Source organism: Entelurus aequoreus, linkage group LG15 (assembly GCF_033978785.1).
Source record: "Entelurus aequoreus isolate RoL-2023_Sb linkage group LG15, RoL_Eaeq_v1.1, whole genome shotgun sequence".
Lineage (NCBI taxonomy): Eukaryota > Metazoa > Chordata > Actinopteri > Syngnathiformes > Syngnathidae > Entelurus > Entelurus aequoreus.
Window position 1 is genome coordinate 46,206,579 of NC_084745.1, and position 24,701 is coordinate 46,231,279.

At 38.8% G+C, this 24,701-nt stretch overlaps 2 protein-coding genes across 8 annotated transcripts in view; one reads left to right on the forward strand and one right to left on the reverse strand.

Annotated features, from left to right (window-relative positions):
- lmbr1 (limb development membrane protein 1) overlaps positions 1 to 24,701 on the forward strand; it is a 76,654-nt gene that overhangs the window by 316 nt on the left and 51,637 nt on the right. For all 3 annotated transcript variants that reach the window (XM_062021637.1, XM_062021639.1, XM_062021638.1), the window contains exons 2-5: positions 3,891 to 3,963; positions 4,040 to 4,079; positions 10,734 to 10,873; positions 14,973 to 15,076. In XM_062021637.1, coding sequence (XP_061877621.1) covers positions 3,891 to 3,963; positions 4,040 to 4,079; positions 10,734 to 10,873; positions 14,973 to 15,076 — 357 coding nt within the window. The remainder of the gene's footprint in view (positions 1 to 3,890; positions 3,964 to 4,039; positions 4,080 to 10,733; positions 10,874 to 14,972; positions 15,077 to 24,701) is intronic.
- Positions 13,834 to 24,701, reverse strand: part of rnf32 (ring finger protein 32) — a 282,695-nt gene continuing 271,827 nt past the window's right edge. For all 5 annotated transcript variants that reach the window (XM_062021648.1, XM_062021647.1, XM_062021649.1 and 2 more), the window contains one exon: positions 13,834 to 15,068. The gene's annotated coding sequence lies outside the window, so the exon portion shown is untranslated. The remainder of the gene's footprint in view (positions 15,069 to 24,701) is intronic.

Consider the following 24,701-nt stretch of genomic DNA (forward strand, 5'->3'; position numbering starts at 1 on the left):
GTAATGTCCCACTTTAATAATTTGTTATTCGGTGTCTACCATTAATTGTAATGGTATTGTAATTTACTATTCAACTCGAAGAGGCACTTCCTGAAGGAATTGCGTGTGAATGCTCCAATGCTGAAGTTGAACTGAAATCCTGGAATTTTTTTTAGAATTGTTTAAGTCAGTGGTTCTTAACCTGGGTTCGGCAGAGGTCAAGACACACCCGACTCATCGTGTAAATAAAAACTTCTCTCTATCGGCGTATTACGTATATGACAACAGCAGAAGTCACACTGATTTGCAGGTGTGTAATTTGTTGTGAGTTTATGCACTGTGTTGGTTTTGTTCTTTGAACAAGGTGATGTTCATGCACGGTTCATTTTGTGCACAAGTATAAAAACATGGTAACACTTTAGTATGGGGAACATATTCACCATTAATTAGTTGCTTATTAACATGCAAATTAGTAACATATTGGCTCTTAACCAATCATTTTTAAGTACTTATTAATGGCCTTATTATAACCCTAACCATCTAACCCTGGCCCTAACCCTCTAACCCTAACCCTAACCAAATAACTCTAAATTAAGTCTTTGTTACTTAGAATATGTTCCCCTAGTGTCCAAAAAACTCTAAATTAAGTCTTTGTTACTTAGAATATGTTCCCCATACTAAAGTGTTACCAAAAACATATAACTTTGTCTTGAATTTGAAAAAAACCCAACATTTAATTTTTCACTAAAGAAGGGTTCGGTGAATGCGCATATGAAACTCGTGGGGTTCGGTACCTCCAACAAGGTTAAGAACCACTGGTTTAAGTAGACACAATTCCTGAACAGGCTGAATATTTTGAAGTCGGAACAGTTTGAATTAGATGAAAAATGTCAATGGGAATTTCAGGAAAAGCTGTAATTTTTTGGAAAATGGTAAAAAACTTGAATGGTCTGAATGAGGTGAAATGGTTGGTGTTTTATTTTTTCAAATCGGTCGAGAAATGTTGAAGTAGTAACATGTTTAATTATGAAATGGTATTAAGGAATTCCTGGAATTTCGGGAAAAACAGGAATTTTTCCAGTTCAAAAACCAAGTAAGTTTTTTGTCCTTTGTAGAATTGCATACTCTATTAGTGATGTTCAAAGCTAGAAATAAAGTTCTTCCGAAGGACTTACAAAAGTTATTTGTGTTCACGTCTGAAGATGAGAACCACAGAAGGCCGTATGATTTTAAACATCCAAGAGTGCGAACAAATTTGAAGCAAATGTGCTTGTCTGTTGCTGGTGTGAAAGCATGGAATTCTCTAGACAAAGACTTAAAAAGTTGCAAGAATATCTTTGAATTTAAAAAGAGTTACAAAAAGAGACAGCTGGAATTATATTAAACTGATTTTTGATTTTGATTGGACGTGTCATTTTGAAAATGCTTAAACGAAAACGAAAATTAAAAGTATGTTGGAGTTGGGGTGTTGGTGGAGGGAACAGTAATAAAGTCATCTAAAATAATTTGTGTTAAAAAGGGGGCAGATAAATATAAGAATAGTATTCTTCCATCTGCTCCTTTCTGATCATGGAAATGTATAAGAAAAAAAAAAAGTTTTTTGTCCTGATTAAGAGGAATGTTTTGACGGTGGAACGGTTGAAGTGGGTTGAAAAATGGGGGAGGAGTAGTCACCAGAAAAAAGGGTGGAAATAGGGCTTTGGAAAACCAGGAATTCTGGAAAATCCTTGAATTTTTTTGAACTTGGAAAAGGGGAAGTTTGAATTTCCAGAATGGTGGAATGGTTTGAATAGGTTGAAAAAAGTGGAAATGGTGGAAGTTTGCTGAATGGCAGATTCAATTTGAATGGGAAAAATGTCCTGGAAAACCTGGAATTCTGTGAAACCTGGGAATTTTTGGAATTTGTCAAGGGAAAGCCCGCGATTCCCGAATAGGCTAAACGGTTTGAATCTGGTGAAAAATGTGGAAGGTAGAATGCGCCAAAATCTGGAGAAGAAGAATAATACGTTTAAATAGATTAATTTTAGTGTAGAAAACCATATGTGTGCTTTGGAGCATTCACACAACTATGACTTAAATGCCAGTAGTGGCGTGTGAAGCACACCAACACACGATAAACAACAATTTGTAACATAATAATAACGGCCTATTAGTCGACAAGCTATGATGAAAGTGACATTAATGTTATTGACTCTCACTTAAATGCATTTACAGACATTTTATTCACTCGTTAGTTCATTAATATAAGTGTTCTCAGTAAACATGACGTGTTGTCCTCATGGCTCCATGTTGACACAGAAACCACAAAATTAGATTAGTGCCAGTAATCAGGACGGGGTGGGATAAGGTGTCAGCAGTCTGCTTAACGAAAATAGACCTTTATATAATCGTCACAGCATATCTAATCTTATTCATTATTTTGTCACAATGCCAATTATTATTATTATTATTATTAAACAAATGTGTTTTTGCATGTGAGATGTGCTCACAATGTCGCCCACCTGACAGAACTACTGTCCACACCATCTTCACTTCATGTCCCATATAGGTGTGAAATACTGTTGCTCAGTGTGTCAATTATCACATTACTGTACACTTGCATTCCGTATCTGGACCTTAAAACTTATTTGGTGTCATTAGATGTTGCAAGTGTACTAAATGGGTGTTCTTACAAGCAAGGTTTGGAGGGGAGAGGCGAGCGTTGCTGTTATCTCCTGCCAGAGTGTTGTGCCTTATGTCTGTACCACTTTATCAGCTGCGTGCACCTGATGGCTTCCATGTTTTGGCACTCACATGTGGTGACTTTGGACACGCTCGGGCTGAGTCACGTCGTGATACCAGGATGCTCGGGCTGTAATAACTTGAGCAACACTGACACGCTGCCAAGTGCTTAAGCCGCGGCTTCTATCATTAGTAGCGTCCCGGTCGCTGTCACAGTAGGAGGGGGGAATGTGGAATGGGATCTATCTTGAAGCATATTTAGAAGCCTTGTGGGCTATATTACGTGGCTGTGACCACAAGCTTTGGCCTAATTAGTGTATAAAACATGCACATGCTGATCTATCAGATACTAACCTACATTTGGAATGTACTAATAGGTGTTGCTTTCAATTCACATAAATATGAGTGTGAAGCGACTGGGATGAGAATCAGCACCTCCAAGTCCGACTCCATGGTTCTCACCCGGAAAAGGGTAGAGTGCCATCTCCCTGGGTTGGGGAAGAGATCTTGCCCATGTGGAGGAGTTCAAGTATCTCAGAGTCTTGTTCAGGAGTGAGGGAAAAGTGGATCGTGAGATCGACAGGCGGATCTGTGCGGCGTCTTCAGTAATGCGGACGCTGTATCGATCCGTTGTGGTGAAGAAGGAGCTGAACCGGAAGGCTAAGCTCTCAATTTACCGGTCGATCTACGTTCCCATCCTAACTTATGGCCATGAACTTTGGGTTATGACTGAAAGGACAAGATCACAGGTACAGGCGGCCGAAATTAGTTTCCTCCGCCGGGTGGCGGGGCTCTCCCTTAGAGATAGGGTGAGACGCTCTGTCATCCGGGAGGAGCTCAAAGTAAAGCCGCTGCTCCTCCACATCGAGAGGAGCCAGATGAGGTGGTTCGGGCATCTGGTCAGGATGCCTCCCGAGGGAGGTGTTTAGGGCACATCCGACCGGTAGGAGGCCACAGGGATGACCCAGGACACGTTGGGAAGACTATGTCGGCTGGCCTGGGAACGCCTCGGGATCCCCCGGGAGGAGCTGGACGAAGTGGCTGGGGAGAGGGAAGTCTGGGCTTCCCTGCTTAGGCTGCTGCCCCCGCGACCCGACCTCGGATAAGCAGAAGAAAATGGATGGATGGATGGATGGACTTGTGTTTTAACTATTGTGAGCCTTCCTTTGACTTATTTCAATTCATTGTAGATTTGCTTCCTCCTGTTTGCCGTACTCTACATTGTCTCCTACTTCATCATCACCAGATACAAGAGGAAGACGGGTTAGTGCAACATCAAGACTATTCTCCCTACTTGACATGTTGACAATAAACATACTGTATCTGATCTGCTTCACAGATGACCAAGAGGATGAAGATGCTGTTGTCAACAGAATCTCGTGAGTTTATTTTTTGAATGACAACTTTTATTCTAACCAACATCACATAATTGCCACTAATCAGGGGACACAGCCCTTAATCAATGGATAGATCCATTAGAGGTTAGATTCCTTAGAGTCAGAGACCTTTGTTGTGCTTTATGTGAATCAAGTATTTTTGGGGTCTCTGTTGCTTTTAACAATGAACAAAAAGTCCCACAGAATCAAATATATTGTACAAAGTATTTCCAGAAGAGAGGAGGAGGTTCAAACGAGGAACACGTCAAGACAATTTCATCCATGCCCACTGGCTGAGGTCAATGGTACTTAAAGGATTGCCACCTAATTGACTTTCTTTAGTCTGAGGTAGTGTTGTCCCGACACCAATATTTTTGTACCGGTACCGCTACTAGTGCTGATGATAATTTGAAGAATCCTTTTTAGACATTAACTATTTTTAACAACCTAAAAGGAACAAAAGATTAGAAACAACAAACTCAAAAAGGGATGAGGTTGTCTGTGTGTCTTATAAAAGTAAGGGTAGAACAGTTCACACAATCCAGGGTTCGGCTCTTATCACAGTTTTGTGACACAGTTTTCGGTTTGGTTTGGTGTACGTTGTTGTTTTTTTTTAAATGACAGATCCAACAGTAAGAATAACACAGAATTAGTAAGTTGAAGCTGCGGACACCATTGACAGATGTTCATGAAATCAGAGTAAGCGTCAGTGTGTGCCTTTTTAAAGTAAAACTGCACTTTTTCATAATTTTGCAATCGTCCACAATCCCTATTTGAGACAGGAACACGTGTCTTTTCCTTTTCTGTGTGTTTTAAATAGTGAAAGACTGCTGGTATAAGACGGCTAAAAATGCAGCTACCGGTAATTGGTATTAATCTTTCTTGCCAAGGGCTGGACAATTAAATTGAATTTTGATTTTGGCTTCTCACTCACGCTCATAAAAATATAAAAAATCGGAAGAAAGTGCATGTAATGATGAAATGAATGAGTGAGCGTTTGAGTGGAAGCAAGTCTACTAGAATTAGAGATCTTACCAAGGTTGCCACTTTTTATGTGACACAGCACAAGTATGCTTAATCAATAATCACTAAACTCAACAAAAAAGTAAGGCCATATGATTTCCGCCTTAATGTAACCGCGGAAGTGAAAAATGAAATAAATGTGTATAAAATGCTGTCATTGTGAGAAAAAGGAACATTTGTGAGGGAAAATAGGTTTTCCTGTAACGCTCATTTATCCCCAAAATTCGTCCTAAACTAAACAATTGAAACAACCACTTGAAACACTGACTAAACTTCAAAGCTAAAGTTTGCAAGAACAATCTACACACCCACAACACATCTCATTTGCTTGTGTTGTGAACGACATCATCAATGTACAAACCGGACAGCAGTCGCAACTTGAGAGGCTTTTTCTCTCTTTTTATTTAACAGCCTCAAGTCGTCTCCACACCCATCAAGATCAGAACAAAAGCACACTTTACCCCTTCACAATAACAGCGCTGTGCGCTACATCCGGTCTGACTGCGAAACATCCATCCATAAATACTCATGTTTTGAAATTACTGAATAATCGTGTTATTAATCGTAATTTTAATATCAATAAAAACAATTTTATTTCCGTACGTACGTTAGTTTTAAAAAAGAGGCGTTTTTAAATACTAACAAACAAAAAACAGAGGTGTAATAGGTGAAAGTTATAATCACTTTAAAATGTAGCATTTACCTAAAATCCAAAACAACAAATTAAGTAATAAATAAATGATAAATGGGTTATACTTGTATAGCGCTTTTCTACCTTCAAGGTACTCAAAGCGCTTTGACAGTATTTCCACATTCACCCATTCACACACACATTCACACACTGATGGCGGGAGCTGCCATGCAAGGCGCTAACCAGCAGCCATCAGGAGCAAGGGTGAAGTGTCTTGCCCAAGGACACAACAGACGTGACTAGGATGGTAGAAGGTGGGGATTGAACCCCAGTAACCAGCAACCCTCCGATTGCTGACCCGGCCACTCTACCAACTTGTAAATTATATATTTTGAAGCTAGAGCTGAATTGTAGTGACTATTTTATACCACTATGGGGTTAAATACAGAGAGCATGTCAATAATTATATTTCAATATTAAATTAGTTATATATGTTAAACATTAACAATACAAAATAAAAAATATATAAATTTCTACAAGGTAGTGTGACAGACAAAAACAATAAAGTATAATTTAAGCCAAAGGGGGTGGAACAATAATGCTCTTAAAAAAAAAAAATCATGGTTAAAAACTTGTGTAGTATGTCACCATAATAGGGGTTGAAATAGAAACAAAAGTAAATACATATTAAACTTTAGCATTATTATCTTTAAAAATTTCACATTCATACAAAACTAGTTTTTCAAATATTAGCCTTTTTTAAGAAATAAGCTTGGACAAAGTGTATTACAAATGATGTAAGTAACTATTAAAACTAATGAATTAGTAAATCATATATTCTGTGTAATAGTAAATTGTTTGAAAAGCAAAAACTTTGTGAATAATGGCTCATTATAATTCTCTATAAACTCTTAACTATAGAGATAGTTTTGTTTGTTAACGATGTAAGTCCTCCAGTTAGCTATGGCGAGAACTAAATAGCCAGCAACAACATTATTTTGCCTATGTATTTAAGAGAATGAAATGGAAAATGGTCTGTATTTGTATAGCGCTTTATTAGACCTAGAATGATACCCAAAACGCTTTGTTATACATCACATTCACCCAGTCACACACTGATGGCGGAAGCTGCCATGCAAGGCGCCAAACACAACCCAACAGCAGCAAGCGTGAAATGTCTTGCCCAAAGACACCATGGCCGTGACTAAGATGAGGCAAGCTGGAATTTAAACCTGGAACCCTCAAGTTGTTGGCACGGCCGCTCTACCATATGCGCCACGCCGCCCCAAAGATAAATGAAATATAAACAAGTAATTATTAGGATGTTTTAGGGACTTCTCGGCTTGTAAACAAACAAAAGAACGACTGTCAGCACTGCAAAGCCTTTGACACATCAGCTGCGTGTGTGTGTAGGTGCGTGCGTGGCTGTGAATGTGTGTGGGTGTAGACAGTAGAGAATATATTTTTAAGTACACCCTACTTATATTAGCAGCCAATTTAAGTTTGTACCTCCTGTATATTTTTGCACCTTCTGGGACTTTGTACTGCATGTCATTACGCTTATAGCTTGTAGTAGACAAATACAAATAGTGTGTACACTATCATTTAAGTAATGTTTTTAAAATAAAAGGGAGTCAGTCAATCTATTATAACCCAATTCTATTGGACAGTTACAAAACAGCATTGGTAATGCAAGGAGACTTAAGCTAACTGAAAGGGGAAATGCACTTTGTTTGGAATTTTGCCTATAGTTCACAATCATTATGAGAGACAAGAAGTTAAAAGTTTTTGGGTTTGTTTTGCATTCTAACTAGAGATGTCCGATAATATCGGCAGGCCGATATCATCGGCCGATAAATGCTTTAAAATGTAAAATCAGAAATGATCGGTATCGTTTTTTTAAATTATCGGTATCGGTTTTTTATTTTTATTTATTTATTAAATCAACATAAAAAACACAAGATACACTTACAATTAGTACACTAACCCAAAAAACCTCCCTCCCCCATTTACACTCACTCACACAAAAGGGTTGTTTCTTTCTGTTTTTAATATTCAGGTTTCTACATTATATATCAATATATATCAATACAGTCTGCAAGGGATACAGTCCGTAAGCACACATGATTGTGCGTGCTGCTGGTCCACTTAAAGTACTAACCTTTAACAGTTAATTTTACTCATTTTCATTAATTACCAGTTTCTATGTAACTGTTTTTATATTGTTTTACTTTCTTTTTTATTCAACAAAATGTTTTAAATTTATTTATCTTATTTTATTTTATTAATTAAAAAAAAAAAAAAGACCTTATCTTCACCATACCTGGTTGTCCAAATTAGGCATAATAATGTGTTAATTCCACGACTGTATATATCGGTATCGTTGATATCGGTATCGGTTGATATCGGTATCGGTAATTAAGATTTGGACAATATCGGATATCGGCAAAAAGCCATTATCGGACATCCCTAATTCTAACATGTAAAAATCGTCTAGTTCTTGGTGGCCAACAATGCAGCTACTGGGAGCAATCAATTCTATCTCTAAATCACTTTAAAAATGCATTCAAAAACCGTCAACAATACTTCATTTATGTTCGGTAACCTGTATAATAACCGAACTGTAGCGACATTGTTATTTTAAGAGCAAACACTGAGGAACTCTTTTTCTAGCGTATTAACACATCGTCCTTCTGTGTTAGCTGTAAAAGCTAACTACAGAAAGAGATAAGATAGCTTCTACATCAGCACGAAATGCGTTTGAGTTTTTAATGCACAACAGTATGCGATAAGACAACAATCTGTACTGACTGAAAAACACAAATCATATTACAATAGCTGTAAAGTATTAGCCCACATTTCATGTTTTGTTTGTACACAGCTAGCTCGACATCGTATGTACTGTAGTTGTAATAACAAGCATGACGTGCTGCGTGTATCATGATCAATATAAAGTGTTGAGTCATTCGATGGACCGTTGTCTATGTGGTCCAGCTGGCCGAGGACGTTTTTTCCGGTTCATTTGGGTAAGCACTCCATTTATGTCGAAATAGCATGGCTTCAAATTCCCCATTTTTCACCTTCGAGTCACTTTCACCTCACTCTCTCAGCTTCGTTTGCTCCAACTTCATACTCTTCCTTCGTGCTGGCTTCTAGAAGCAGTAGTTCATCCATATATTCAGATTCAGAAAGATAAGGTTGTGAACCCTAACTTTTCCAAAAATGGTCGTCTTCGTTGTTTATCGAATCTGCCATGATTAGAAGACACACACAACTTTGAATCTGTTAGTAGGACGCACAGTTGTTGCCAGAAGTCGGAAGTGTGCTGCTATGGAAACGGAATTAAATGTGCCAAAGAATTTGTTCCGGCAATAATTAAAATGACCAAAATAGGGTAAATAGTGTACATTTTACATATTGTTATGAACGTGTCTGTTACTACATTATAAATATCTTTGCAGTGTATATCCAAAACGTTGATGAAGGGTTTTGAAATTGTTTTAGAGGGCTTTAAAGGTGACAACGGGGACTCTCATTAGCCACATCTTCCAAGCATTTTTATTATCTTTAAAAATTCCCCCCCAAAACAAAAACAAAAACATGTGATCTTGACTCATAATGATTGTGAACGATAGGCAAAATTCCAAAAAAGTGCAGTTCCCCTTCAAGTCCCTGAAATAGGTAAATATAGGATCGCCATGTCAACCTAGTTTGACTTCTGGTAATGGCATTAAAAATCTTATGAAATATTGCTGAAAGTACAATTTAATTTAAATCAAATTAAATACAGTGCTACAGGCCAATGGCCTCCATCTCATGTCGCATGGATGCAGTAGTTCATAAAAAGAAACCAACATTTCTATTTAAAAGATACCCTTGATGTTCAATTTAAAAACGATATGTCACCTGCAACGTTCCCTCTAAGGTGCGCGCCTGCGCAATTGCGCACCGCTCACGCGTCCTCAGCGCACTGCAAATTAATGCCGCGCAGGAAATCAAAAATCCCATCTCAACTTTAAACAAAATAAACACATTACAATTTATTCTGTATAATTTCGCAATGCAACTCTGTGAGTGACAGGTGACAACAAGAGTGGCCCCAATGAATAAAACAATCTTTGTCAAAACAGTTCAATTATCGTCTGTCGAGACACTTTACGGACAGGAATTCCATCAATCACTTTATTGAGCAAAACTGTTTGTAACCACACCAAAAACGTGAGTAAAAAAAACTTGTATCTATAAAAACTGGTAATTTTCTGCCATACAAACCAGGCTTAAACCAACGTTGTCATCCGTCGTTTCAACAGAAGCCGCTCGCTCGCTCACCAACACACACACTCATGGCACTTAGCCAGTGTTGCGTTTATGGCCACAAAAAAAGTCGGACAACCCCAACGCCACACAATGTGTAAATACCACGTTGTAATACTGACTCCACAATCAGATGTGTGCTTATTTTACTGCCATTTATTAAGAATGATAATCTAAGGATATTATTCATGAAATATTGTCACTAGATTTCATAAATGCTAATAAAAAGATGTATTTTACAGACAGAAAGTTACAAGAACTAAATGTAATCTCTGAAAGGGGTAACATTTCTTTTAAAGGCAGGACCCGCAGCCAGACATACAATACTAGCACATAGGTCATGAAAAACATGTTTTTTTTGTTATTGTCATTGTAAGGGGGCAAAATCACTTATATCAGAAAATTATTTTAATAAAACATTTAAATTGTTATTTAGTCAGGTTTGGGACAGGTGTGACGCTGGTGTGGCCACCGTGTGCACGTCTGATGTTGCTCACATGTGCTCTACTGAATGCTCAGGGAGTTTGTGCGTTTGCTCACACACATGAAAAATTAGAGGGAACATTGGTCACCTGTATGTTACGTAAGCGATTGCTCTCCACTGCCCCCATATAGGAAGATGTTGATACCTTGTTCTTCTGAAAACAATTCAGACTAAACTTTTTGCTCCATCTTTGTTTCTCCTGCAGTTTGTACTTGTGCACCTTCACCCTCGCCGTCTCCGGTGGCGCTGTCTTCCTGCTGCCCTTCTCAATCATTAGCAGTGAGATCCTCCTGTCCTTTCCAAAAAACTACTACATCCAGTGGCTCAATGGCTCCCTCATCCACGGTCAGTCTATCTCACAGCTCTGTTTTACATTTAACTGATCTCATCTTTCCTGTTATTTACTGTCTTGTTGGATAATATCTTCTTCAAAAGTACTTATTTAAAAGTATTTATTGCTGTTCATTAGTTGTAGACCTAACAAATACATTTCTGTTATAGCCATAGTATAAAAAAACGGTTTACAAATAAATATGTTTTTTTAACATTATGAGAGCCATCAAGACATGAAATAATACCCACACATTCACTTTTACACGCATATAGTAATGCTGTCTGAGGCTGAGCCAATCAGAGGCCACGATACTGAACATTGCGCTCAGATGGGTTTGGCCACATCGAGTGGCCAAATAGAACTGTACGATTTGGGCCAAAATAATAATGACTGATATTTTTATCAATAATAAAACATAGTGTTTTCCACAGGTCGGCAATCCACTTGCAGTAATGGGGGCATAGGGGTTGTGATGTCATGTAATTTGTAAATAAATAGTCTACTAAAAGGGCTAAATCAACGTTATCCATATATTAAAAGACAGTTCTTATTTATTTTGTTAATTAGTATTCACATTTGATCTTTTTCTCATTAAATGATGCCTTTAGCTTATGCATCAATTTTGATGGTTTTTTTCAGAGCCATAAACAAATAGCCACGTTCCACAGGTTGCCCGTGTGTCATCAATTGGACACCCTTGCTTGACCTAATCATACATTTGATTGTTTGTAGTGAAACATGCATATTAATTAACCCTTGTGCAACCCTCTGCCCCAAAGCGGGCATTACACGTGTGCCTTATATGATATGATTGTTCAGTTTGAAAGTTGGCTGTCTAAAATATTGCTACTGAGTTTGGTTGTTGAAAAAACAAAAGTGCATTGTGGGGTTTTTTGCAACGTTGTTTGACTGGGATATAAACAAAGTGTACACACCTTCTCTTATGACCTCTTTTGGCCACATTGACTCCCATTGTAACTGCTATTTTTTCAACAGACTGCCATACCAGTTTATTGCAATGCTTTTTCCGTGAAAACTGAATTAATCTTATTCTTGCCAATTTTAAAAACAAGAAAATATTGTTTTGGTGTAATTGCTCCCCTTAACCACCAGGTAGCACCGGAAAACCATGACCCAAAATTTGTGTTAACTCGATAAACTGAACCAAGCCTGTCTGCTTTCTCTGGCATTGTAGCTCAGAATAATACTATTTTTTGTACACTGTATTAAATCTCACTCTGCAACTTATATTTTTATAAGAAATATTGTGTATTTTGCATTTTTTCATTATAACAGTGTATTTTTTACAAAAAGGCCATAACATTTTATTTTACTTTGTATCTATTGCTTGTATTCCGACACGCGACTTTTACCCGGAAGTGAAAACCAGTGGTGGTCAACAAAGCTAAGATAGCTGTTGTACAGCAAGCAGCACGCAAACTATCTGAGTATAAAAGAGGCTTACATTTTCCTGCAAAAAGATAATATGAACAAAAAAATCCAACTACGCAATGGAATTATACTTTAAAAAAAAAAAAGATTTGTCGAGTGAGAGCAAGGATTATATGTCGGTCACGTTCTAAGGCATATCTAACTATTGTGCTCCAGACGGCATTCTACATGTCAAAATAGATGGAAACTAGTAAAAGCATGTAGGTCTGCAACTTTTTTGTGTTTGGCTTGGTCAAGGAAATTTGTATGAAGACTCTCCCGGATAAATATGCATAATTTTCGCTCGGGTAAGGTTGTATTTAGGGCTGCAACAACTAATCGATTAAATTGATTAAAATCGATTATTAAAATAGTTGCCGATTAATTGAGTCATCGATTCGTTGGATCTATGCTATGCGCATGCGCAGAGTTTTTTTAATTATTTTTTAAAATTAAATGTTTTATTTATTTATTTATTTTTTATAAACCTTTATTTATAAACTGCAACATTTACAAACAGCTGAGAAACAATAATCAAAATAAGTATGGTGCCAGTATGCTGTTTTTTTTTTCAATAAAATACTGGATAGGATAGAAATGTAGTTTGTCTCCTTTATCCGATTATTAATCGATTATCAAATTAATCGTTAGTTGCAGCCCTAGTTGTATTTCATAATTTTTCCTGAACTTACTGCTGTAGCACGCGCCGTTTAAGAGTAGTGTGTTTTCCCTGTCTTTATCAAAATATAACTACAGATGTCAATGTTGTGTATGTGCTGAAAGGTTCATTTATGATTGCTGCCTTTGGTAAAAACTCTTTTAGGTTTTGCTGACATTTGCTGGTTTTTCAAAACACTCGTAGCAAATGTGTTTAAGGAGAAAGGTTTATCCTGTTCGCAATTTAAACAGTCGAAAACAACACAAGCATAGGGCATTTTTTCTTCGAAAAATGGCGCTGAGTACCCATTGAAAATGGAGCTAGCTTGACCACCACGCCTATTCAGTGGGTGGGACGTGAGCCGGACGTAACATCAGTAACATTCCAGCAATAGATGGATCTGAAGTTTTTTAAAAATTTCACGCATTCAAAGTAAAAAAATATTTTTTTGCTGACATGACACTTTAATGATTGAATCCCTTTTCGATCCTCAGCGTAAGTGTGCATGTTCAATCTTAGGGTTGTATAAGGAATAATTTCAACATTTAAAAGTATAGTGTAACGATTGTACTCTCGTGTGCAATGTAAAATTACATTTCTCTATCCCCCAGATTAATACACATGCGCAGATTTAGGGGATGCATGAATTCCAATAGAGCGAAGTTGGGAAGAGGATCTCCAGACTCTATTTAGCACAATGGCTAATTGTTTGTCCAGCTAGTGAGACTCCAAGGAGATAAGCAAAACAGCGTGTTGTGCAGCGGCCACTGTAGGGTTGGGAATTGATGGTTTTCCGGTTCCGATTCCATTTACTTAACGATTCGGTTCTCTTGTCGATTCTTATTTGGAAGAAAAAAAATAACAAATAGATGGATTAGCATCAATTTTGTTTATTTTAGAGCTAACATGACCTTACAAAGCCAACAGTGAGATCTTAAGAGGCACATAGCATAAAAAAACTTTTGAACATAAATTAAAATACAATTTTCTGTAGAAATTAACAAAATCAAATATATGTGGGAATTACACAATAATGTGACTATTCGTAACATTTTTAAAAACTAAAAACTTAAAAAATCTTTGTAATCCGCCTAGAAAATATACCATGCAAAGGTGTGTTTAGATTTACAAGCTGAAACTAATTGATACACTGGGAACCGGTTTTGAACAAGAACAGGTTTTCGCTTCCCATCCCTAGTCCACACCCGTCACCATTTAATAAAATAATAATTAATAACAGTGGTGCAGTCCTTAACGCATGCTGAGGACTCTACAGAAGTAAAACGAAGTGACTGGCCACAGCCGCCTGGGTAAAGCCCAGTTAAAGTCGTTCGGCGTGGTCATGGAGCTCTGTGACTATACACAATGGCGTCAGGCGTAGTTGGGAGCCACTTCACGGGTCTTCATGATTTGATATACAGCGGAGCCCAGTATTAATATCGCCAATGATCACCCTTGTTGAATGGTAGCAGCCAAAATCAGTATTGTGATTAACGTACGATGTCTCATATTACTGAAATATATTTTTAGTTAGTTTAGGAATTTTTATGCCGGAAAATGCTTAATTTTGTCTAGAAATACATAGGATGTGATTAAAAAAAAAGTAAAACCAACCTTCCAAGCTAATTAGACGAGGGACGACTAGTGCAAATGAACCTCTATGAATCTGATGCTGTGATATGTTTGTACTTTGTGGTTACCAATAGTATGAGAGCCAAATCATCTATTCTGAAACCAAGTAAATAATAATTGTCTCCAGATAATTATTGTAAAGTTTTCAACTCTTAGTGTGATATTCTTGACTTGATAGGGTTCATGAATGCAGCATAACCAGAGCGAAGCCAAAGCAACACCATGTTGTTGTGCTGTGTTACTTTAGCCACCGGAGGGCGTTAGAGTCCATCACATAGTGAGGCTAGTCTTCTTCCAAAGTGAAAGCCTTGCCTGTCAGCTCTGAAAACATTGAACTGAAACCCTGGAGAAATGTTGTAATAACTTGGTCAATAATGTACTTTGTCCAGGTCTGTGGAATCTGGTGTCCCTCTTCTCCAACCTTTGCCTCTTTGTCCTGATGCCCTTTGCCTATTTCTTCTTGGAGTCGGAGGGATTTGCAGGATCTAAAAAGGTAGAAACAAGACATTTTAAACGTTTGAGTATGCTCTGCTTGTGGCAGCAGGTGCCCGGTCCTTGCCCTCTCGCTGACTCACGCCACTGACCCTAAGCACCAGCACACAAAGCTCATTAAGCATGAAAGTCTGAATCTGGTCTTCGCCCAGCGCCACGTCCTGACAAGGCTTCCAATAAGGCCATAGGCTGCAAACGCTTCAACACTGCTGATTTAAAGCCTGATTCCTTGTCGCCCCCCCCCTAAAATAAAACTTCAAAAGGACAGGCTAATAATCGAGTTGTAAGGCTCGGCGAACTTCCTCGTTTAATTGATTACCCTCCCTACAACCGCCACAACCAGCCTTAAGAAGAAAAAAAGAGGCTGGGGGCTCGTGTTCCAAATGTCCATAAAGTGTCAGCGACATGACAGCACAATAGAAGATTTACTTTTAATACACCTCGACACTGTGACACAAGTTTGAAACAGCCCTGCTTTATGTCCTCTGGCAAAAAGGACATATAATGTCTGTACTGTAGTTTTTTTTGGTTCCTTTCCACACTAATTTGTTGAGGCCCAATTTCTCCAGTGGTGGGTGGGAAACTGAGAAGTGAGGCCTCATTGGCTTTTTGTTCTCCTGTCTGTTTCTTGCTACCAATCTTACATAAAGGGGCTTAAAAGCCAGCGTTGTTCAAAGCTGCACATCGATGATCCACATCTATTTGATCTGTGTATTAATGTATGCAAGGAAAGAACAAATGTATGTAATGTATGAAAAACACGTGCCCAAGAAGGTCAACTCAAAGTAATTGCTTTCATAGTGTGTATGTGCCTCTGTGGGCTGTGACAGATGTGGTCGATGAAACAAACAGGCGGACACATACAATTGCTCTTCCATTTACATTTCACAAATGCCATAACAGCATGGAATAGAGACTTCAAAATAATCTCAAGTCAAAGTTAGAAAAGGACTAACAATGCAGGCCCTACCTCCTAATAGTAAAAAAGTCCTGAATCTCAAAAGTGATTCAAATCAACCCCAAAATTGAATCCTTAACCCATGTTAGACATTTCCTGAAAGTTTCAACAAATTGTGCCCTTAACGCAAGTTTGAGCTATTTATTGCATTATCAGATAAACAGAGTTAAGTCTCTTGACAGTCATCCACTGTCTTTGTCTCTTGTGTGTCTGGCAAGGCTGCAAGCATACACACAGAAGTTAAAGCTTGTACCGTAAACGTTAAGTAACGTGGAAGAAAACTTGTTCTTTAGCCCATTTCAGACATTTCCTGAAAATCCGTCCTGAAGTTATCTATAGCTTGGTTGCACACTACGTCATGTTCGCTTTCCTTCTTCGCGGCTTAATTCACACGATGGTCAACCAGTTTGAGCATAGCATTAAATCAAGTAAGAGTGAGTGTAGTTTGAGCAGAAAATGCTGTATTGCTGTTCTGTTCTGTTCTTTGGTGTTTCAATCGTTCAAATAGACAGATAGGAAAGAGCTTTCATAGAGTCCCGATATAAGTTGTTCATAAAAGTAATAAAGTCAGGGAAAAAAACGAAAGTGCGTCGAAGGAAATGGCTCTTAAAAATGTCACTTTAATCATCTTGTGGAATACAATTGGACCATGCTCGTGGCTGTAGTGATTACTTTTGTAAAATGTTTCGTTGAACATTTGAATTGTTTTAGAAACTTTCTGTGTTTCTCTGCTATATTAGTAATGTTTGAGAGAAGAACAAATTGTGAAGAAAGGGCAATAGATCACATTAGTTTGTGCTCTTTTGTGGTTGCTTTGCCTAAATATAAATACGAACACCTGTTTGTGCAAATAAACTAACGTCATGTTAGGTGCTACTAATAAATATTGTGATTGTTGGTCCATTCCGCTTTATTTTCGTGACAGAAACTAAAAGCTTAGTGGTTGTGCAAGAAAGCCTAGTGCTTTATTCGACACGGATGACCACATTATAGTGTCTTTGTTGATATTCGCTAGCATCAAGAAAATATTCTTAATAGTATCAATAAACTAGATGAATACAGTTCTCGTAGGATCAACAGCATATACTGAATCTATATATTGCCAGCAAACATTGCTGAACAACAGGGATATCTATAGCTAAATAATGAGACAAAATATGAACTTCACGCCATAAAAACAACTGCAGACATGAATTGTAGATTAGACTAATATTAGTAGCAAAAATCTACTGCAAACAAACGTATCCTTTTTCTCATTAGCATCAGGATCACAGCAGCACGGCACTCGTTATGTCAATCAAATACGGTAGTTACGGATGCACGAATAAGTCCAACTTTGTCTTTCACAAATTAATGTTTAATTTGTGGACCCCCAAGATGTAAACACATGATGTGCCTTCAATCTTTTCTTCTTTAAATCCTTGTAAGTGTCAAAGGAAGTGAGGTTGAGTCGAGCAGTAACGTCTTGGTGAACGTAACCATGTAGAGACAGAAATATCATGCTGTCATGTAAGTAAGATAAAGCCATTTACCGTATTTTTCGGAGTATAAATCGCTCCGGAGTATAAGTCGCACCGGCCGAAAATGCATAATAAAGAAGGAAAAAAACATAATATAAGTCGCACTAGAGTATAAGTCGCATTTTTTGGGGAAATTTATTTGATAAAACCCAACACCAAGAATAGACATTTGAAAGGCAATTTAAAATAAATAAAGAATAGTGAACAACAGGCTGAATAAGTGTACGTTATATGAGGCATAAATAACCAACTGAGAACGTGCCTGGTATGTTAACGTAACATATTATGGTAAGAGTCATTCAAATAACTATAACATATAGAACATGCTATACGTTTACGAAACAATCTGTCACTCCTAATCGCTAAATCCCATGAAATCTTATACGTCTAGTCTCTTACGTGAATGAGCTAAATAATATTATTTGATATTTTACGCTAATGTGTTAATAATTTCACACATAAGTCGCACCCCCAGCCAAACTATGAAAAAAACTGCGACTTATAGTCCGAAAAATACGGTAGTTATTTTGATAAGATAATATATAGATAATTTCCACAGTATATGAAAGGTAACCTAAAAACTCATTTCTGTTGTAATCGGGCGCTATATACATTTTTTAAAATAACATTAAAACTAACTGGACCTTGTTGGTGGGTGCCCTACAATAATAGCAGACGATGTATATGTATGTAAAAATATAGATATATGTGCTAATAAAGGGGTGGAGTTCGGACTCCCTTTTCAGCAAACCGATCAGTTAATCATGCAGCTAACAGCAATTAAGTCCGATTTTGTTATACTGCCACAATACGCCTCTATGCCAATATCGGTATGCGAGCGCAATGTCGTAAGGTTTTATGTCGCATTTCAAGCTTGTGCACAGGGAGCTCCCTCTGACTGCGGAAATGAAGCCAATGATGGATTTAACGGCTAATGTCGCGAGTCAGCCTTTTCATGTGGCCGCGTTTACCTTTGACGACGCACTAAAAGACGCCACGAGACGGACAAAGATGGAAATGTGGAGCGTTTTTTTTAAGCTTTAACTGTTCACCTCATTCTCTGGAGTGATTCATCGTGTAACAAATTGTCCAAATTGTGGATGTATCGGTGTGACTTGATGTTATGATCCAAGCTTTATTTGCTGCTGTAAAATGTCTCCTTCTTTTACTGCCGGGTGCTCAAATGCTCACAGAAGAGCTTTAAAGGTCATTCTTCAGTTTAGGATCATTTTGTCAAAATAACTTTTAGTCCACAGCCTTTTCCTTATTAAAAAGCGTGAACTTTTCATGTTTTAAGCAGTACCAGAAGATGGCCTTATCATGACGACCGCGTGTTCCGACAAAGACTTTTAAGACTTGGCACAAACTTTTTCTATTTATTGTCACGCAATTAATAGAAGCTTTCATTACCAGACGAGTGATGAGTGAGATATTTTGCAGCCATATTTACTAAAAACAGGCTGCTAGCTTGCACATGTGCGATAACCTCCTTTGTGGTTACTTCTCCCCAATAATGAGTACAGTGGAACTTTGAAAGTCGAATGACCCTAAGCTTGTACGATTCATACTTCAAACCAGTTTTGGGAAGACTGTGCCCCAAACAAGATGGTAACATCACAGGATTAACTTATTGATTAACTATATTTGTATCTATTCAATTTTTTTCTTAGTTTTTTTGGAACACTTCTCCTAAGTTAATGCAAGTAGTGTGATGGTGACAGTTTAAAGAGATGGGAAAGGAATAGCTTTACCTTGCCACTTCGCGGTTCACTGACTGCGGTTTCAGTGCATCGCGGATTTACCACTGACTACTTTAAGATTTGAGTATGCATTAAAGTTTCATGTTAAAATTACATTGCTTTTAGAGTGTATGAAGTATTTATAGGAAGTGTTCATAAGTGTGTCTAAAGGGCTTATAAAGATTTGTAATGCATATAATAATATAAATCATCAAAAAAATAGTGTCCCTACTTTGTGGAAATTCACCTACCACAAGGGGATCTAGAATGTAATAATCAAGGGAACACAGCTCTTCAACTGGCGGCCCGTGGGCCAAATCTGGCCCATGAATGACACAATGCCGAGTTCAGTTCAAAACTTTGGAGACAAACATTTTTGCAGCAAATTCCGGCAAACACTACAGTGCTTCTGTTCTATAGAGGTAAACACATTGGCATTTTGATATTGCTAGCAAACATAGAACACTGGAGCTCAAATGTGTGATTTACATATAACTGAGGCGTTCCTCAAAGCACCCCTTCAAGTCTTCTCCTTTTAGGCAGTTTTTTTGTAATGTACTTTTAGGAACTACGGTGTTGCTGTAGCTTGTTTAATTAAGATGCGGTCTTTAGTTATACTAGTAGTTTTGTTCAATGTTTCATTCTAAGTTTTTTTTTTTAATCATTTGGGCTATTCAACTGGTGGCCCACAAGTTCAGTTCAAAAAACAATGCGACTCACATTTTTCTTAAAACATTAGACTGCTATCATAGAGTGAAGTGAAGTGAATTACATTTATATAGCGCTTTTTCTCAAGTGACTCAAAGCGCTTTACATTGTGAAACCCAATATCTAAGTTACATTTAAACCAGTGTGGGTGGCACTGGGAGCAGGTGGGTAAAGTGTCTTGCCCAAGGACACAACGGCAGTGACTAGGATGGCGGAAGCGGGGATCGAACCTGCAACCCTCAAGTTGCTGGCACGGCCGCTCTACCAACCGAGCTATACCGTCCCAGAGATGATCTTTGCCTTACTTTTTTGCAGAAGGTCCTTAAAAACAGCAGAGTGCTCCTGTACCTCTTGACACTGTAAATAGACCAAAATCAAATGTCGACTGTAGAAGATGATTTCCCAGAATATACAAAATAAGACTAACAGTTAAGGGAGAAGTCTGGCCCCCCGATCTTTAGCTTTCTGGAAATGTGGCCCCCAAAACAATTTAGTTGATCCTTGCTGTAGTGCTATTATTTAAAGTACCGTATTTTTCGGACTATAAGTCTCTTTTTTTTTTCATAGTTTGGCCGGGGGTGCGACTTATACTCAGGAGCGACTTATGTGTGAAATTACCAACACATTACTGTAAAATATCAAATATTATTTAGCTCATTCACGTAAGAGACTAGACGTATAAGATTTCATGGGATTTAGCGATTAGGAGTGACAGATTGTTTGGTAAACATATAGCATGTTCTAAATGTTATAGTTATTTGAATGACTCTTACCATAATATGTTATGTTAACATACCAGGCACGTTCTCAGTTGGTTATTTATGCCTCATATAACGTACACTTATTCAGCCTGTTGTTCTCTATTCTTCATTTATTTTAAATTGCCTTTCAAATGTCTATTCTTGGTGTTGGGTTTTATCAAATAAATTTCCCCCAAAAATGCGACTTATACTCCAGTGCGACTTATATGTTTTTTTCCTTCTTTATTATGCATTTTCGGCCGGTGTGACTTATACTCCGAAAAATACGGTAGGCCTAAAAATCAAATTATTGAACGATAAATGAAAATTAACTGAATAACTTTGCCCGCATTGATAAATAATTGACATCGATCAATGTCGGTGTGTTTGTTTTCTTCGTCTCTCTCTTTTAATCAGTGTGCAAGAGGGTTCACTGTGTGTCAACATGCTTATTCAATAGCAGAATTGGCATGAAACCTCTCATCAAACATCCACAATCTTAGTCCCGGGGGGTGGTGTCGGGACCACTAATTTACACACAGAATGCACGGACGGAGCCACACTAACTGTAACTCACGAGTGAAAACAAATTAGGAGGAAAAACAATGATCGCAAAGCCAAATATGGTAGGAATATTTTGGCTTCAAACCGAATGAGAAAGATGAGCTCATCAACACTGATGGACGAGCAAGTGTGCTGAATTTGTTTAAAAATGATGGCAAGAAGAAAAAAAAAAAGACTATAAAACAAACACACCAATCCAGTTTTTCCAACTCTGGAAAACTGGTGTTCAATATTTATTGATGTGCAATTTCTACTAACAGAGATTGATTCCATTTACAATAATAAAAAATAATAATGAAAATAAAAGTTGATTCCATTTTAAAATGGGTACTTGCATTATTAGTCTTACAAATTGTGATTGCATTTGTGCGTAATTTAGTCTCCAAATAATGCTGGCAATAATATTGTTTATTTATCAGCCCAGACCAATGCGTGTGATGAGAAAGTGCTTGACTGCAGTGTGGTCAGTGTTGAAATGTGTTTGATGGTGAAAGCAGTTGGAACGAGCGTGACCCCCTGACTGACCCAGCAGAGGGCCAGCAGGTTTCATCTGGCAGTTAAAGAAACTCCTCATCAATCTCATCCTAAGCCTCAACCCGCCGATGATGAGGAGTGTGTTTATTGTGGAGGGAGGGGCGAGGGGCAAGAAAACGTCTGGCGTGGTGTTACTAAGATACTCGTCTTTGTTGGCGCTCCACAATGGGGGCCTGGATATTTATTTCAAATCTCCTGAACATGCAGACATTTTTCCCAGGCCTTCTTTCGGCAGGGCCAGCCGGGAATATAAAGTGGTGTTTACATACCTTTTCTTTAAGGTCACAATGTCTCCCTAAAGCTGTCCGTTACAATGTTGGTTGCCTTGGTAACATATTAGCTTGAGCCTGGAATTGTTAAAAAAAAAAAAAAAAAAAGAGCAAGCGAGTTGCTCAGGTTTTTTTTCCTTTCTTCCTTCTTGAATGATTCAGTTTTGCCTCAGTGTCCCATAGCTCCTCTAAATCAAGACATCATTGATTATACAAGCTAACTAAAAGGAACACTGGGAGAACACCTACAGGAAGTGTAGGCGTCACATACATTAGCTTCTCCTCTTCTTATTGTCCTTCTGAGGTCAGAGGCCTCTAATGTTGGACCTGTTATTCCACACCAAAGTCATTCTAGCATGTCTTTATGGACCGTGCTTTGAGCATTGAGGCATGCAACAACTGATGGCTGTGGTGATTGATTGATTAGTGAAGAGCATGTTTGTTGACGGTCACCTCTTGATGAAAAGAAACTTAAGATGTTTTTTCTCTCATGCTCCTCGACCTAACATCTACTTGTAATCAAAACAAGCTGTGGTCACTTTTGGCCGGACTAGTTGTCAGCGGTCATGTTTGAACAATACGACGTGATGCTGATAATTTTCCATGCGCTGCCGTGGTTTTTGAGAAGTCTTATTAAGAAACTTTAGAAGTCCATTGAGCGGCTTTTTTTTTTTTTTTTTTACAGGCTAGCGTCCGTGTCCCCTGCTTTGCGTCTCCCACACGGCCATTGTAGTGCGGCCCTCAGTTTGAACGATGCGCTAATAAGGTCCTCTGGCATCTGGCATGTCTTTAGCTCCCCCCTTCCTCACTTACACTCTTGGCCCTTGTTCCACACGCCTCTGACAGCCAGCAGAAGGACAGTCCATGGGATGATCTCTGCCACCGCCTGCTGACCCGCTGAGAATTGATGGCTGCAACTCGGAAGCTAAACTGTCTTTCATTGTCCAGACAACATTGACATTAAAGTCCATGTCGGATCATGCTTCAGTTATCCTGCAGCAGCAATTGAAGTTTCTTGTTGTGGTTACTTTGGCTTCTGATCCATCCATACACACTTTTCTTGGAAGTTGTTCCGCTGGTGTACAACGAAGCGGCTGCTAACCAGCCCCTTGCTCAATGTCACAGCGAGGATCGGGGGATGCTGAATATTTCAGAGCCGCTATATTTAGCCTCAGCTACACAATTAGAATGGCAAGAATAGAAACTTCCTTTTTTATTCTTTCTGCTGCCAGCCTTTACCACTTGACAGTTTTGTTTTGATGGGCGACGTGTTCATTGAACCTACCTATTTATAAACCATCATAAAAATAAAAACAAGACTTTCTGGTGAGAACAAAGCTGAGTTGAGTTGCTGACAAGATTAAAAGAGACTACTTTGGGTTTAAACGTAGGGCTGATAGTACCATAGACAAGCATTGCTTATGCCCTAAATGATCTGAATGGCTAATGTTTTGAGGTTTATAAATGATTGAAAGGCCTAAAGGGAATACACCTTCAGCATGGCATGGCCAGCGCTTTTAAGGTGGAGCGGCGTGCTTGAGCGGCCGCCGGCCTCTCCGTGGCTCCTTCCCGTCCTGGTGCATCCTTAAGAGCGTGTGTGGGATGTGGTTGCGGTCCCTGAAAGCATTCCTCTCTCTCACCTCTACTCGCTCCTCTCCTGGGAGACAGATGTGCTCAGACACCGACTTCTCTCCTCCGCCAGTCGCTTGCTCACCATGTCCTCTTTTTGTTTTCACACTGCACTACGCCCTGTGAGGCGCTTGGTTGCGCAAATCAGCACAAGGCCTAGTTCATTTCTCGTGTCAGACATGCGCATATAGATCTTCATGGACGCTACCAGCCGGCTTCTTCTGATTAGAATTGTCATCAGCTCTCATCAGGCTAATTTCATGCCTGCTCACTTCCCTCACTCGCCCATTCAACGTTGCCTGTCAGGTGACTGCAGTGTCCAGCTTGGCCACATTGTGGCACTCCACAACCTGCCCGCATTCCTTTCTGTTGGCTCTATAAAATTCTACTTTTGCTGGGGCTTTCACTGTCGAAGCAGAGCTGAGAGGCAAATGATAAGCTTAAGCTTATCCAAACTGTGAAATGACAAATCCTAGCACGAGCAAGTTGCAGGAATTACAACTTGGTTGTATGGCTTAGGTGGAGGTCTGCACTTCACAGGTGATTGTAAAAGAAAATGAAGAAAAAAAGCATGTGTGATTGAGTTTGCACAACGATTTGCACTCTTTAAAGGCTAGCTCATGATTAGCAGGGGCAACTTTCAAATGGAGGCCCCCTTTGCGCAAACGCTGAACAGTGACCGCACGGCCATCTCTGTTAGCTGCTAACAAATTGCTCATGTGCAGCCAATTTAGGCAGAGCGCTCTTGTTAGCGTGCGCCTGGATGCCGAGCTGACATGTCTACACCAGCGCCTATCCATCTTGCCGTGTGAGACAGCCTGGCTCTCCAGCAGTGGGGGGAATGGAAACTGTGTGAACAGGTAGAGGGCCACTTTATTAACCACTCAGCAGTTTGTGACCCGGAAAACCCAAATTACCCCAAAAGCCTCTCGTCTGCGCGACCCAGGATACAACGGTGCTAGAGG